The 16,552-nt window shown below is 41.2% G+C and overlaps 2 protein-coding genes across 10 annotated transcripts in view; one reads left to right on the top strand and one right to left on the bottom strand.

Annotated features, from left to right (window-relative positions):
- Positions 1–16,552, top strand: part of MED12L (mediator complex subunit 12L) — a 295,438-nt gene that overhangs the window by 191,202 nt on the left and 87,684 nt on the right. The window lies entirely within an intron of this gene.
- On the bottom strand, positions 8,257–11,605 carry P2RY13 (purinergic receptor P2Y13). Its single transcript, XM_006202806.4, has 2 exons — positions 11,537–11,605; positions 8,257–11,089 (listed from the first exon to the last, which is right to left on the bottom strand). The coding sequence occupies exon 2, from the start codon at positions 11,072–11,074 to the stop codon at positions 10,073–10,075; it is 1,002 nt and encodes a 333-aa protein (XP_006202868.2). The 5' UTR covers positions 11,075–11,089; positions 11,537–11,605; the 3' UTR covers positions 8,257–10,072.

The following is a 16,552-nucleotide window of genomic DNA, read 5'->3' on the forward strand; positions in this document are numbered from 1 at the left end:
TTCAGAAGAGCACATGCCATGTAGCCTCCTTAAAGGCAGGTTGGGCAAAGACCTCTGCAAGATCTGAGGATCACCATCCCCATTTCCAGAGCTGGGTATGAGATCACGTGAGGAAGCTTCTGTGGACAAATATTTCACAAGCTTCTGTTGAGGGAATCCGGGCAGTTCTGTTACCTGCCTTAACTTTTAATACATTTATTGCCTGGATTGACTTTGTCCCATTAGGGTTGAGTACCTTAATACTGCCTTTTATGTTAAAGAAAATTCCTTTCCTTTGTTATGTAACTGCTGATAATGCTGCTTATATACTCTTCGATTTTGAATTTGAAGGGAAATGTTTTGATAATTCAGGATTGCACCTGTTTGCTTTGTATATGTTGGTTTTTTTAGACCGATTTCTGCATGGAGTGGGGAGGGAGCTGGTGTCAGGGCAGCAGGCTGCCCTCTTTTTCTCCTCCTGGGGGTGGGCTGGGCACAGACTAGGCCCTTCCTGTCCTTAGTCACATAACAGTCGGATTGTGTATTTAAAAGCTTCTTTCACCAGTGGTGCAAAGTCAGTCTAGTAATGAAAAAGTTAACATGAGGCAGCCTTTATGCATTCGTCTTAAAGCACATTATGCCCATCTCAAGTCAGGACTTGTTAAAGCTGGTCTTACTTAACATTCAAAAAGGGAAGTAGTACAGGTTTAGTTAGAAAAAAAGTGTAAGGCTTTGATGAAAAGAGCAGCTAAGAACCAGTCCGTGACTTTATTTGTGTTCAAATCACCGAAAGGTTAACCTGTATAATTCTTTTTTTCTGCTGATTTTTATAGCAAGTCTCACATTTCATAAAAGCCACAGAAGACTTTATTACAATAATTATCTTGCTGCTTCATTGGAAGATCCTATTAAATTCAGGGAAGCTCCTTTAATAATATTGTTTAGCTATTACAAACCCTGAATTTATTTTGAATACAGGACGACGTCCTGGGATATGTGTTTGTGTTTTTATTATGAGTGATTTTTTTCTTCTACAGTGATAGGTTTTTAAAGATGTTAAACCTACAAACAAGCTGAAATTATACTTCAATTAGATTTCATCTTGATTTTCAAATTAACATTTTTCATGTCCTCCCCCACTCCCTCCCTGCCCCCTCCAATACCCCTTTGTTGAGGAGACCTGTTTGAGGTTGCAGCCATTGTGGCAGATCCCCCACGCCCACCCCCCAACTCCTTCAGCATGCATTTCCTAACAAGGATATTCTTCTACCTAATCACAATACTGTTACCAATCAGGAGATCACTGTTGAAACAATAATATTCTAAAATATTCAGTCTGTATTTGCTATTTCCCAATAGTATTCTTTAGAGTTTTTTGAATGCAGAACTAATCAGTGGTCACATATGACATCTGGTTTACTCTTTTATTGTTTAGAATGGTCTTTCTACCCCCCTCCCGCCCCCTTTTTTTTCTTTTAATCTCCTTGGCTTTTGAAAATTGGTTTGCTCTGTATTTGCTTGGTCCATCCTGTAGGACACCTATAAGGAAATGCTTTTCAATGTTTCTGAGGTAGTCTGGACACATTAGCCTGAAGTCTACACTGAGGTTTGGAAATTTGAAATCAATTAGGAATTTCTCTACTCTTGGATAGAGACCTGGTTCATGGATCATAACTTTGGTAGGTCCAAACTCACTTTTCATTGGGACATTGGACATCTCATTCAACTTTTCCTCACTTCAGTGTCCTGTAAAACAAGGATTCTGTTACAATTACAGAATTTTAGATGGGACGCTCTATAATCTTTCAAGCATATTCTTAAAGAGACAGAAGCACTCAAGGGGAGAATGTTTCTAACTCCTCTGAAGGAATGAAAATAGGTAATGGTATTGATAAAGCTGCCTAAATCCTGGAATAAACTCTTTACCCTATTTCTACTGTCCACCTTTTTAGTGTGAGACATAGGCAGATGTATTGCCAGCGTCCTGGTCTTCTAGTCACTTCTCCCTTGTGTCTGACTGCTTCTCCTTTCCTCCCTCTGTTGGCTTCTCTGCACTGGCATGGATCTGGACTCAGCGTCTCCTCCTCCAGTGTTGGTGGACCGAGAATTTGTGTTGTAGTCTCAGTTTTCTCTGTAATCTCACATAATCTCAGATATATCCATTTCTTCTTAAAGGAGAATGTACGTCTAGAGGGCCTCCTAGTCCCTCCCAGTACACGGACTCACTATTACAAAACAAAAAAGACGAGCAGGAATCTGGTGGAAACATAGCTCAAGTTGCTGTGTCTGGAACGTCCACGTCTTTCGCATGTGGTCAGAGCATACAACAAGGGCTGCAGTAAAATCTTCACCAGATCCTCCTGCCCTGTCTCTGTACACAAAAGCCACTCTAATTGTGGCTCACCATCCAGTAGCTGAGAATTTGTGTTGTGTGTAATTATTACAAACCCTTTAATGTTTCCTTGCTGAGATTGGTATCTTTAGGTCGCTCTGCTTGAATTACTGTGTTTAATCTGCCATTTAAAATGATTTGTATCTATTAGGTCTGCTTTAAAATAAAGCACTTAACCCTTTCCTGGTATGAGAGCCTCACATGCAACAGTTGATTAAAGGGGAAGGGAGGCTTGGAGACTGAGTCTGGAGACACGCCTGCATAGACTCTTGCTGTCTTCTGTGCTCAGCTCCTTGAGCCATCTCCTCACTGTGGAAATCTTGCTTGTGAGAGGTGGTGTCGAGCCCAGTAACAGGGGTCATACAGATTCCCACGTGGATTTCCGCCTTTCCACTTAGAAGCTTTCTTACTTTGGGCAACTCATTATGGTATCTGGGCTTCCATTTCTTCTTCTGAAGAATGATTACCTTGTAAGACTGTCAAGTTTAAATGAGGTAATGTACAGGATCATTCCTGCAGTGTTTGGAACTTGGGTGGTACTTAGTGAACGGTAGCAGAGGGGAGTCAAAGGACAGAGAGATTGGCAAGTGAATGAATATGAATGGGGGTGTTCTTCTGAATGTAAAGTTGGAATGATTAAAAATTGAAAACACTCCCCAACTAGGAAGTCAAGGTAAGGTCATAGTATTTTGGTTGCCCTTAGAAAGCTCCTGGTTTTCCTTTAGTGATGAAGTGGTGATTGCTTGAAATACTTTATGTTCTTCCTTGACAGTTTTCTCTTCTGAAAAGGAGAACATTAGGACTGTCTTATTCCAGATTATCTGAAATTGTGGGACAGTGTGAAAACCCGAGTCCGGGGCATGTGGGACAAGAAGAGGGGTGGCCTCTTCAGGGTCACTGCATTCAAGTTAATGCTTTGTTCACAAGTTCAGGTGTTCTTAGTTGCAGGAAATTTCAGTTATGGAGTTAAATAGAATAAAAAGGATGAAAAGCATAGAGTAATATAGGTACATTTGGTATACATTTAATGCATAAAGCTAATATTTTGAAATTGTTAAAGTATGCAGCTATGCATTAAATGAAATTGCTTAAGGTGAATACCACTGAGTAAGCTCACACACAGGCATCTAATATTCAAGCTGACGAAGGTGGACCTTCTGTAACTATGCCTTAGACGTTGTATTTGTCAACTTGAGTGTTAATGCAAAAGTGGCAAAAATTCACATGCTGAGTAAGTGTTGAGTTTTGGGTTTTTTAGTTTTTTAAAAATTGGTTTACCTACATTCTAAAGGTCTTCAATTCTGTTTCCTTTCTCTTTTGTATTGTTACTTTTTTCTTTCTCTTTGATAACTCCTCCCGAGGTCCTCAGCTCACATCTCTGCTGCTCAGTGTCCCTATCTCCCCTCCTCCCACCTTTCTCGCCCCTGTAATTACTTTATAGGAGAAGCATTGGGGGGCTGGGCCTCAGGAACCTGGGTAACATGGATGTCTGAAATGTTGGCACTCCCATTTTCCCACTGAAGCTGGTTTTCTTGGTGGCATGGTTGACCCCTGTTTGATGCACACACCCCTGCTGAGTTGACTGTTTCACGTGGAGTATCTTCCCTCTGCTCTGCACAGGAAGCGTAGGAAGGAACCCTTGGAAAAAGCCAATCATATAAGAGCTGTTCTTATTTCTTTCTCGAAACTCTTGTAAACTAATTTGTCCCTCATGGCGAGGTAGGGGTAGCTGTCGTCCCTCACTTCTGGGGCTCTACCCCACCTCCACCTTAAAGTTACCACTGACCTCATAGTCGTAGATGCATCACATTTGACCTTCCCAAAGTGTATGATTCTGTTGACCGTCACTTCCTCCTTGGATCTCTCTTGTTCCTTGGTTTCTAAGGAACCTCTTGTTACCCCTTTTAGTTCACCAATGCCTCCCCCCAATCCCAGGCATCTTTTCTGTGTCTGGTCTGTCCGTGAGGCTTGTGCAGCATAGCCGCTGAGGTGCTTGGCTCATTCCTTATTCTCTCCTGGTCTTAGGAAAGATGAGTCCCTCGGCTTCTGATCTAACCCTGTCTTGAGAGCCCTGGATCCATATTTTACCCCCACTAGCTAGACTCCTAGAACGTGCTTTCTCACTGGTACATCAGATTTTACATGCCCATCGTGATCCAGCACGTCACCCAAGCTGATGTTCTTCAAAGCAGTGAATCTCAATCGGAGGGGGTGGGGAGGGGATTTTGCACCTGATACATGTTTTACATATTAATTGCATACATTTTGCATGTAATCCCCTACTCTCCAGTAGTCTTGGACTCAAAACCTCTGTCTGTCTCTCTCTGAGAATGTCTCTAAGGTACTTCTCAGATTTTCCCCTCTTGGCTCTTGCCTGCAGAGATGGAAGACTTCTTTAATTCATCTCCTGGCCTCAGTGGCTCTGTTAATCCAGAATCATCCTATTGTGGGCCAACTGATTTTCTTAAAGCACAGCCTAGAGATCTCAGAAGCCTTCAGGAGCTCACAGAGAGACCTAACACCTTATCAATCCTGCAGAGCTCTGGGAGCCCGCACTCCCTTCCCCGACTGATCCTCCAAGTCACAGGCTGCAGCCCCGGGCCCTCCCTCTGCGGCCCTTCCTGCTCCGGGCCGCAGTGCCCACCCCGACCCCAGCCTTCCTCGAAGCTGCTCACAGTGCTGCATGGTTCCCTTTGGAGGCTCTGTTTTCTCCTTCAGGGTCTGGCTCACACTCCCATCTCCTGTAGCCCTTCCTCAGTTTCTCCACTTGGCATCAGCTGCCTTTCCCTCTGAGCCCCTTCACTGAGTTAATGACGTCTCTCATTCCACGTCCCGTGTTTGGATCTGTGATGGCCTGCATGCAGCTTTGGGCGGTGGCGGCGGTGGGGGGGCTGCACAGGCACACGCTGAAGGAGTGACTGACTGAATTGACCAGGCAACCACTCTGGGATGTTAGTTGTCTACAAGCCGGAGGGACCCCAAAGGGCTCTCAGGGTCCGTGGTTGAGACGTTCACGCCTCTGAGGTTATGGAAACCCTTGTGCTGAGACCTCTCCTGCCCCCTTCGGGAGCCCCCGCCTTACCATTCTCCCAGCGGGGGCGTGATGTCACCCCTTGAGGGATTCCACTTGTCACGCCTGTCAGAGGGGCAGCGGAGCAGAGATGCTGGTGGTCTTGAGGGCACCTGCCAGGGTGTCTGTCCCCACTCTGCCTCTGCTTTCTGGGGGCGTTGCGTGCACCAGAGGCAAGGTATCTGTCCATGTTGTGACTCAGTTTCTTTTATTTTTTTCTTATTTTTTGATTACTATTTTCAACAGGGAGCCCTGTAGTGTCTTATCTCCCAGGGTTGCCATCAGAAATAGAAAGGTGATAATCTTCGCAAGGTGTGTATGTAGCACGGTGCGTGGCACGTAGCGAGCATTCAGTAAATGAGTGGACAGTTCTGGGAGGTGCTTGCTAGCTTCTAGGTCAAGGATAGTTAGCTGGCAGCATGTGGGCTACCCTGGCCCACACATGAATGTATTGTTTTTGTGGGGTTAGGGAGTGTGGGGGTGGCTGCGGAAGTTTTGAAAATAACAGGAAGTATGGCAGAGGAGATTGGATTTAGATTTCCCTTGAAAACATTAGAAGATCAGCAGTTGCAAATACAGTGGCTGAGCATATGAAGCCAGAGTCTGAATTAAGAGTCCTGGCCTCACTGTTTATAAGCTGTGTGACTCTATGCAAGTTGCTGACCTTCTCTGTTTCTCAATTTCTTTCTCTCTAAAATGGAAATCACAGCAGCCCTTGATCAGCCCTCTGGAATTGTTAAATGGAATGGCATGTTTAAAGCTCTGGGCATACTTGCCGGGTACATAGTAAGTAGTAAGCAGTGTTCTCTGCCTTTGTTGCTGCTAATGCTGGTTTTACCACTGTTGTGACCACTAGCCGGCAACCCTGGGCCCAAACTCCCTCCTGTGCCAACAGTTGGCACCGAGTCATTGGTGCCCCCTTAGGTGGGACCTGAACTTTCCACGTAGCCGTAGTCCTCGCCGCTGCCGTCACCTTACATCCGCCTGCCCTCTTAGTATCAGTTTAGTTTGTCTCCTGGTGACAGACCCTACTCTTGGGCATTCATGTCCAGGAGCATTGTGAATTAGTCTTTCTGCAGGTGGGAACCTCAAGGAACTTTCAGCACAGCGGTTCTTAACGTGTAGCCCAAATCCATAGCATCGGCAACTCCACACCCCAGACCTGCTGAGCCAGGAACTCTGGGGGTGGGCCTCGCAATCTTTGTCTTAAGAATCCTTCCAGCTGGCTCTGGTACTCACTAAAGTTTGGGAGTTACTGATTTAACATGTGTGTCTTGTGTTTGTATTTCCTACATTTGGGTTCCATATAAAATTTAAAATGTTGAACTGTGTTTCTGAGCACTTGATTTGCAAATTCTGCACTTTGCTCTGCAGGGCCTCGGTCTTGACAACATGCCTTCCCATGGCTGTTAGACACAGCTGGGGGTGGGCCCACCCCCTCTGGAGGTTTTGTTTTGTTAAGAGCCCTGTGAACTTTGGTCTACTGACTTGCTGGAGGAATACAGTTTACCCGGGGTGATCATACATTTTTAGAAACAAGACTTAAGAAAGTTCTGAAAGGAGCTACTTTTAAATGAATATGGGATAGATTAAGTAATTTATTGAATAGTCCTTTTATATTCTGATGTGATTACACATTATCAGCCATCTAACTTCTGTGAGTTGGGAATTCACACTTCCTCTCTGCCTCTTTCTTCCCCCTTTACAGTAATTTTTCTTGGTTTCTGAAGAATACTTCTGTCTGGGGCAATGCCAATACCTTTCCCACTTCCCCTGCCTGAGGGGTATTCAGAAGACCTTATTCAGTAAAAATAATTACATTTTAGCTTTTCATAAAAGCCCTTGTGCTCTGAGTTTACAAACTTTACCAAAGCTATTTTTTTTTTCCTTTTTCCTCTCTTCTTTGTATCATTAATGGCTATGGTATAGCATCCCATTCTGTAAGTATTCTTGAATTTAGTACTTGTGATTGCTGGTTTGGGAAGTTCTCAGATAGCTGCTTTTCATTTTGTGAATGTGATTTGAGGATGACTGGACTATACTTCTTCTCTAAGTACTTGGTGGATTATTTTATTCTACACATCAGGCGCTCTGCTTTTGACTAAACACGTGTAATGGAACAGAATCTTCGTATTTATGGAGGACAGGTTTGCTATTGAAATTTTATCCTGAAAGATCTTTCTAAAAATCTTATTTGTTCTCTATATCCATTCAGCATATACTGAAAATATTATTAGAGGTGAAATACATAGGTTATATTACCAAGCATAGCTCCAAGGGTGGCTTAGATGCAGTTACTTATGACACATTATTAGAGTCCACTTGTGGCTGTACAGCGTACTCGGTAAAAGTAATGTGGATTTAGTAACATCTCTAGTAGTTATCATGACTTAATTCTTTTAGCAAATGAAACTCAGACATCAGAGTACTTTCTAAAAGAGTTTTGGTGATTGTAATATGCTACAGTTACAAATTTTATATAACCAAAACCAACGGCACATAGCTGAAGCATTTCGTCAATAACTTTAAAACTGAAATGATGATAGACATTAGCCCCCAAGATGTACATGTGCTGCTTGGTAATCCTGCTTCCTTCCCAGTCATTGGGCAGTGAATCCATGAGCAACCCCCACTTCCCAGGTCCCTGTTATAGGAAACTAACTGAAAAGATCTTGAGCTTTCAAGAAATCCATTTTGCCTTTTAGTGAGAAAAACGTCAGTGAGAATTGGCTTCCCCTTTGCCTCTCTGCTATGCAAAAATAAAGCCAGTTAGGTATATTTTACCACATATTTATTGATGGGACAATAAGAGACAATCTCTGCCCTCAAAAGTACACATAGGTTATTAAGAGTGGAGACATGTGTGAGCCAATAATTACAAAGCAATGTGATAAGTACAGTAATTGAGGTGTGACATTAATAATTGAGGCATGACAACATACAGATCAGGGAAGGAGTGACTGGGTTTGAGGTGGTGGTGGGAGGTTACCTGGATGAGATCTCACGGACTAAGTGAGGGCAACCTCAGTTTCCATGGATACGAGTTAGTGAGTCAGAGGGAAATTTACAAGTGCAGTGACACAGGGGGAAAAGGAACATGGTGTGTTCTGACAGTTATAAACTTGCACAAGAGTGTAAAGTTCTAGGCATGGAAGAACAGTTAGGAGGAAAGGCCAGAAAGGTAGGCAAGTTCCAGGGCCCTTGAGGCCATGGAGGAGATCTGGGCTTCACATTCTGAAGGTTGTGTTGGAGCTAGTGGCACACCTGCAGAGCATGACGTCTCCTTTGTACATTTTATCTAGAAGATACAAATCAGCTGTCCACAATTCCAGATAACCATACTTCAGTTTTTTTGAACCACAAAGGGATTCAGAAAAAGTAGGGAGGTAAGTAAATGCAAGTAGGTCGTCATCCTTTAAAAATTCCCCAGTATGGGTGTTAGTGATGGTGCGTCTTGTGTATACCAAGAGTGGCATATTGATGACCTGTTCCGTTTAAAATATTTGTAATTCTGTGTCTATTGTGGGAGATACCAAGAAAAGAGGACATATTTTCTGTCTTCAAAACATGTCTTTTATTTCTTATTTTTGGGGGGAAGGCAGTTAGGTTTGTTTGTTCCTTTATTTATTTATTTTTAAGGGAGGTGCTGGGATAGAACCCAGGATGTAGTGCATGCTAAGTGTGCACTTTACCTCTGAGCTCTAACCCTCCCTGCTGAAACATGTTGTCTTTCTTAAAGAATCTGAACCGTCTCTAGGGGACACAGTCAAGGATAGAGCTAACGAAGAAAGAGAAATCTGCATTGAGGGCCCTGACGCATACCCACACAGCGGGAGAAGTCGTTATTTTCGACCAGAGATGTGAGGAAGGGGCATAGAGGTTCTGGGCCAGGAAGGGTTCGCTGAGTAGCTGGAATATTCTACCACCATTAGAGTATTTGCCAAGCAGAGGAACAATTCCAAAAATAATAACAGTATTCTTGCCCTTGAAATGTACACACTTAGCATGTAAGCGAAGTATTACAGGACGATATTTTATGTGGCTTAATCATGGTACTTGTGCCTCCTGTGGACAAGCACACTGTGGAGGAGCCTCTTTGTAACTGCAGGGAGAAACTCCTCCTGGGTGTCGGAGGCCTTTCTGACCCACTCCCCAGATGCTTCACATCCAGCATCCTTTTCAGCCTCTAGCTTCAGTTTTCACCAAAGGACTTTCAAGGTAGGGTTTTGTTTTTTGTTTTTTTTTTTTAAATCAGCAAGTGGGCTAGAAAAGCAGTAGTGTTGTTTGAATTATGTGTGCAAAAGAATGTGAGAAGTTATTTTAGAGTGGAGGTCTTTAGGAATATAAATTTCCCCGTAATAAATCTTTTCCAAAATGTTAATGAATGCTCTCAAAAAGCTGACCCCTAGTGGCCGTTTGGTTTCTGTTGCATTCTCTTACTGATACTTCATTCTGCTTATGAATAGATCTATGTGGAACTAAAATTGGCACAGTCCTTTCTGTACACTAGGATAATAAAATGTTAGAAAGCATTTGTTCCGATCTTTTTTTCTTTGATTGCTTAAATTTGATTTCCGGGTAAATTGTCTTTTGAAGTTGTCAATAAATAGTCGTTAACCGTGATAAAGTTGTCAGCCTAGGGTTATATTATCTGACTGACTCGTATGATTTTCTTGGGTTGTTGCTGTGGTCTTTCTCCATCTGATACATGGTAGTCTGTCCGTGAATTTTTTACATAGGAATATATATATTAAGGGATCCATGCAGATATTAGTTGCTGCCAAAAGGAGAGTTGTTTCTTTAGCTAGAAACAGTTGATTTTGCAATTTACAGTCAGTCTTACTGTTGGTTTGACTGCGAGTATATGGGACTCTGGCAAAATGGAATGGAGCAAAACACACAAAGAAGACAGCCACGACAACAAATACTTTACCTTCCAGCCTTCGGTTGTTTTTGCTGTCCTTACTTTTGGACTTTCTATAAGAATTGTATACTTTTTTTGCAATCACCGTGTAAAACAGAAGCATTAGGACAAAAACAGTCCAGAAAATGAACTGGCATATATAATTCACCACTTCGTGCCATTTCAGCCCCAGAGGTCCCTTTAAGGAGGCACACTTTTTCACAGAGGATGGTGTTGCTTCCTTGTTGCTTAAGATCATATTTGGCAGGGAGTTGAGGAACAAAAAGAGCCAGACGAGGGTTGAGACCACTTTTGCAAAAGCAGGTTTTTGTACAAAAAATTTTCCAAAAGGTCTGATGATCTTGAGGAACCTGTCAAAGGCTATGAGTCCCAGCAGTATGATGCCCACATACATGGTCTCATAAAAGATGACAGCAGAGAAACGACACACAAATGCTCTGAGTTGCCAGGGTCCGAGGCGTGAGTCAGAGAGGATTTTAAACGGAAGCGTGAATGTCATTATCAAGTCGGCCACCAAAGTGTTTTTGAGGTAGACAATGAAGGTGGAGGAGCTGGGGATCTGAACAAACACCCACAGGGCTAGAGTGTTCAGCAGGATGCCGAGGAAGAAAACTACGGTGTAGATGGCGGGGATCACCAGCTGTCCTATCCGCATGTCCCTGGGGCAGTGCTCAGACCCGTTGAAGCCCTTCATCGCTGTGGCATTCATGGTTTCCAACGTCAGCTGTTACAAATAAACACATACACAAAGGCAAACAAGAAGCATCTCATGATTTCAAAATGCTACTTGTTAAAAATAGACTTCAGGTTTGCAGCATGTTAACATGTTACATTTATTCATCACACTACATCAGTTGAGAAAGCACATGTTTCTGGCTAGAATTTTTAAAGCACATAGACTGTTTTTGGTACTTGTAGCAGTACCATTACTTTCATAGCCTTATGAAATCCAAATAACAGGTTCTACCCCATTCACAAGTGTTACTTTTAACATGGCAGTAAAACAAAACCCATTTAAGAGGCAATTATTCATGTCAGATTGCTATACATTATATAATTTCCTGTGCTCATAATCTGTGGTTTTTAGAATGCTAACCTTAAAGCATTTTTCCCCCTTGAACATATTCCATCATTTAGAAGCAAGCCACTCATAATAACAATTGAAATTCACCTTTGTTGGGGAGGGTACTTGGCTCAGTGTCTTCAGATCGAGGTGGTCATTAGTTCAGCTCATGAAGATTGTGTGAGGCAAATATCGTTCTGCTTTCTTATACCAAGTTTCCTTCCTCATTTTCACGTGTACAGTGTGACCCATTAGAACATCTTCATATGCAAACCTTTGGGGGATTTTCTAATAAGAGATCTTAATATTTCAAATTTATGTACTGTTAATCTATTATGGCTTGACTAAATCAGTGCAGTTATTTTTATATTTTCTCATATAATAACTTTTATGTAGTTTATCTTCTTTGTATACAAGTTCAATGAAATTTTTAGTACCTCTTGTATGTAATAATAGGAAGGGGAAATATAAAGAAAATAGCCTCAAATTATAGGAGAATAAGAGTTAACTCTAAAATCAGACAGTTATCACCCTACATCCTTGTAGACTGCTTTTTCCAGAAATTTGTGTTTGTTAGGGGTGGGTGGATATTTCTATAGACATTTATCTTAGTCTTTTGGTCTTTCAATCTCTGAGAGATAAAATGATGTATTTTCTAAGAGTTGAGAGCTGTTAGACCCAGGTTTTGGGGGTTAGAATTCTAGATTCACCCCCTTTTTGGGTACTCAATAATAAGACATATGATTGTGTAGCTCTGTGCTTCAGTTTCCTCCCTGTATAGTGGGCTTAATGACAGTATATACCTCATAGCGTTGTCGAGAGGCTGAAAGTGCCTGGAAGACGCTGGCTCCCTATGAAGCATGGAAAACTGTTAGCCACTCACTGCTATGGTCAGTGAATTGCAGATTTAAATGGAGATATTCTGTTTCACTTATTAGAAAACTATTTTTGGAAATCTCTTCTGTATTTGTGATTATATGCAAAGTGCTGAAGACTTCAGGGGTTTCCGCAGTCAGCCTTGGGTCATCGTCTATAACATCTTTGAAAGGATGTAAATTGCCACTTTTGTATAGAAAAGGTTGTTGTCTATGAAGAAATGCTTCATCACCAGACAAGTATAGGGAAAGAGGAAATCAGGAGATCTTATGAGGGAATGTGGGGTTCTCGATGGTGAGTTTCACTTCAGATTTCTCGCGTGCAAGTTTTACCGCAACATTGGACCAGACTGTGAGATTGACTTGATAGAGAATTTTGGATGACTTAGCTTGGAATTCTGAGAATTTTAAAATTCCATATCCCCTTGGACATTTTTTAAAAGGAGGCAATAAGCTGCTTGATAATTTTGGTTGAAACTACCCAATGGTGGCACAGTTTGAAAAACTGGTGTTTGACTTGAGTAAGTCAATTCTTGGAATACAGATTCTGGATTTTATCAATGTTAATGGAACATAATTTAGAACATAATATATCTCTTTATTTGCTCTAGTAGAGAATAAAAACAAGCAAAAAAGATTAAGTAAAGGGATTGGACCTATTCTGTTAAGTATAAATTTCCTGACAGCTCCGAATCTATTATTTAGATGAAAATTCAGGATAGTTTCAGTTTAAACAAAGGAAATGCTATACAAGACAGTTTCATAACATGAAAACTGGAAATCACATTTTGGTCAAATTTCAAAATGCCAAAGTGTGGGAAACCTCAAAAGAGGAACTGGTTTATGGTGCCATTTCTAGAGTTATAGAAGTATCTTCTTTTACACGGGATAGGTTTTAGCATGTTTGACCATATTCAATATCCAGCAGATCACTCACCTCTTTACACCCATGTGCTTTATACATGTTAGCCAACTTTCCTTTGGTTCATAGCGGTGCCGGCACCCACTGTTGAAGATCTTTCACTCTTGATGGCATATCTCAGGGGCTCTGATGGGCTAGGGACACTGCCTCAGGAGCCAGAGTGCCTGGGTTCAATTCCTTATTCCAGCTGTACTTTTCCTGTGACCTTGGTCAGGTTATTTACGCTCCCAATGAAACTACCGTCCCCTCTTAACAATGAAAATAAGTAGTAGTATTTGCTTTATAGGGTTGTTAAGGGGACAAAATGAGTAAATGTTTACCCAGTGCTTTGAATAATGTCTGTCAAATGGTATGGGTTAGCTTCTTGTTAGATGAAATTAAAAGTGTACACCTTTGTGTACATCTGCGTGGATAGCTCATGAAAGACAGGAGAGAATCAAAGAAGATACAGTGAAAGGTCCTAGAAATTATTCCTATTTGGCAAGCTCCTAAACTAAACATTTAAAATCCTATCAAACTCAAGGGGAGTATAGTTAAAACCAATAAAATCACATTAACTATACTGTTCTAAGTGGTTATGTGATCGTATTTAATTCTTACAACAACCCTCCACTTTACAGATGAGAAAATGGAAGTACAGTGGTTAGGCAGTTTGCCCGAAGTCCTGCAGCCAAAGCCCCCTGCAGACCCATACATTCTGGTTCCAGAGCCCATGCTCAGAACCAGCCTCTCCAATCTGTTTGCCGGAAGCCAGAGACAGGATGAATGTGGAACTGTTTACCAAATTTTGGAGTTTTTGAGCTGGGTATTACTAATTGATGAGTGAGGAGGTACACTCAACCTTAAAGTTTCATGGGCTTGTGAAACTCTTTGGGTCAAAGTGAGGTCCCAGGTTAAAAACATAAATTGGTTCATAGTTGTATGATCAATAGTGAAATACATAATGAAGAGTCATAAAAATTAGAAGCCGGCCAAATGAGAATAAATGACTTTTGGCATCTGTAGTCTTCTTCGGGATTTTCCTTTGGATCAGAGTTAATAGTATAAAGTTCCTGTTGCTGTAGTAACCAGTACCGTGTAAGTAATAGCTGAAAAGATGAGGAAGTATTTGCTTTCATTTGGAATGAAAGTCAAAATGGGAACTCCTTTACTCATAGAAGAGCCTTTTACTTCCTATAAAAGGGTACCCTGGTACTTTCTCAGATTATATGAAAGTGTTTAAAATCCCACAGTGGATTGTAAAAGTGGTAATAATACAAAATAAGTTATGCAATTTAACATGAACTGTAGTGATCTATGCATATAAATGAATTCTGTATTGGAAAATCTCTTCATATTACTGGAGACAAACAAGAAATTCACACTATTATCTGAGACATTTATGTTAATGTCCAATTTCGTAATTTTATTATAAAAAGAAAACATGTTTAAAGAATTCAAATATAGACCTATATAGTAGAAAGTGGGAGTTAATCCCCCTTACATGCATACCAATGTGGGCAAATACATGTATATTTACATTTATTGGCATGTTGGATCTTTGTTTCATTCTATGTTAATACATCAAGATTTGCTATTTTTAAAAAGGTTATACTGTATAAAGTTACCATAGTTTGTTTAGTTCACCTGTTACTGATGGGCAGTGAATGTTTCCTCCCCAGTTTCATGCTATTAAAAACATACTATAGAGCAAATACCTCTCCGTACACCTTTGTGTACTTGCCCCAACATTCATTTATATGAAGTTTTCTAGAGGTGGGATTACTGGGTAAAAATCTATGCATTGAACTGTTGAATGATATTTTCAAAAAGCTTTGCAGAAAGATTGTACCAATTTATAATCTCACTGACTGGGATTATCCAACACTGTTACTAAAATTCTTTTAGATCAGTTCTAACCTTATAGATGAAAAAAGCCATGCCATGTAAATATAAATTTGTTTGTTAGTGAGGCTGTGTATCTTTTCGTATTTTTGTTGTCTGTTTGTATTTCTCCTGGAAATTGATTTTTCTTGCCCTTTCCTCATTTTTTAAGAGAAGTCAGGCTGTTCCTCTTTACTTAGTGGCTTCTAAGTGTATTTGCAGATCTTTTGTTCCTGCCAGCATCATTGTAGTTCCACTTTGGGCATCACCAGCCAACAGTGATCACCTAGGTCAGCCGCAGGAATCTGCAGGTGTTTTCAGTGCAAAGCTTCTGAAGCACCAAGATGCTTGAACAGAGAGTTCTTTTCCTATGTGGGGCTTTTCTCTCTGTTTTTAGAGTTCTAGTCCATTGGCTGTCAATTCTCTAAAGAGCCAGGTAGTAAATGTTTAGGGTTTGTGGCCATGCATCTCCGTCACAGCTACTCAACTCTGTTGCTGTGGCGAGAAACCGGCCATAGATAAAACCTGAGTGGGTGTGGCTGTGTGCTAATAAAACCTTATGGACACTGAAACCTGAATTTCATACCACTTTAGTGCAACGTGAAATTTTATTCTTCTGATTTTTCTCCCATAAGCATTTGAAAATGCAAGAGCCATTCATTCTTAGGTCACAGGCTGTACAAAACGGGCGATGGGCTTGATTTGGCTTGCAGGTTGGAGTTTGGTACAGCTGCTTTAGACTGGCAATAACCAGCATCCTTAGGACTCGTTTGCCTCTAAGGCTGTGGACAAGACTACATTTTGTTTATCTCATCTTCTGAACCTGAGTCTACAAAGTTTAGTTTCTCTTTTCTCTCTCTCTCTGAAGTTACTGTGAAATGTGGGCTGTATTGTGTATATTAAAATTCCTAAAGCTAGAGATAGTGACATGAGCTGTGTATAATGAGTGTTCCATAAATACTGATCTCTCAATCTGTCTTAAGGGTTCACTTTGATGTTTGATATAGGAGTATACACTGTCTCATGTCTTCAAATAAAAACTTCCCAACAGAGTGTGATTTAGAGTTTAATGTAAATTTTTCATATTATATATAAAAATAGATAATTCTGAACTTTTTACAAACTTTTTCAACAAAAGTATGTATTACTATTAGCTTTTCTGATTTTTTTCTTTCTCTTGTGGAAATTGTTATCTCAGTGAATAAGTTTAATCTAACATGACAGATTATGCAGGAGCCTTTGCCCACTCTGCAGGCAGTCTCCCAGCACCTCACGTGGTCCTGACATGTGCCTGGTCTTACTCCAGTCCCTGCCCCCGACGTGGCTGGGTTAGGGGGCTATCTGCCCTTCGTTTTTCCCCTGCGCAAAATTAGCAGGTCAGGTGAGTTGATCCTTAGTTTCTCTTTCAGCTCACGTATCCTGGAATTCTTACAGAATGTGCACACTTACTCATATGGCATTAGA

The sequence above is a fragment of the Vicugna pacos genome, chromosome 1 (genome assembly GCF_048564905.1).
Source record: "Vicugna pacos chromosome 1, VicPac4, whole genome shotgun sequence".
Lineage (NCBI taxonomy): Eukaryota > Metazoa > Chordata > Mammalia > Artiodactyla > Camelidae > Vicugna > Vicugna pacos.

Excerpts from the sequence above, each read along its gene's own strand:
- P2RY13 (XM_006202806.4), bottom strand. The coding sequence starts at position 11,074 with ATGAATGCCACAGCGATGAAGGGCTTCAACGGGTCTGAGCACTGCCCC.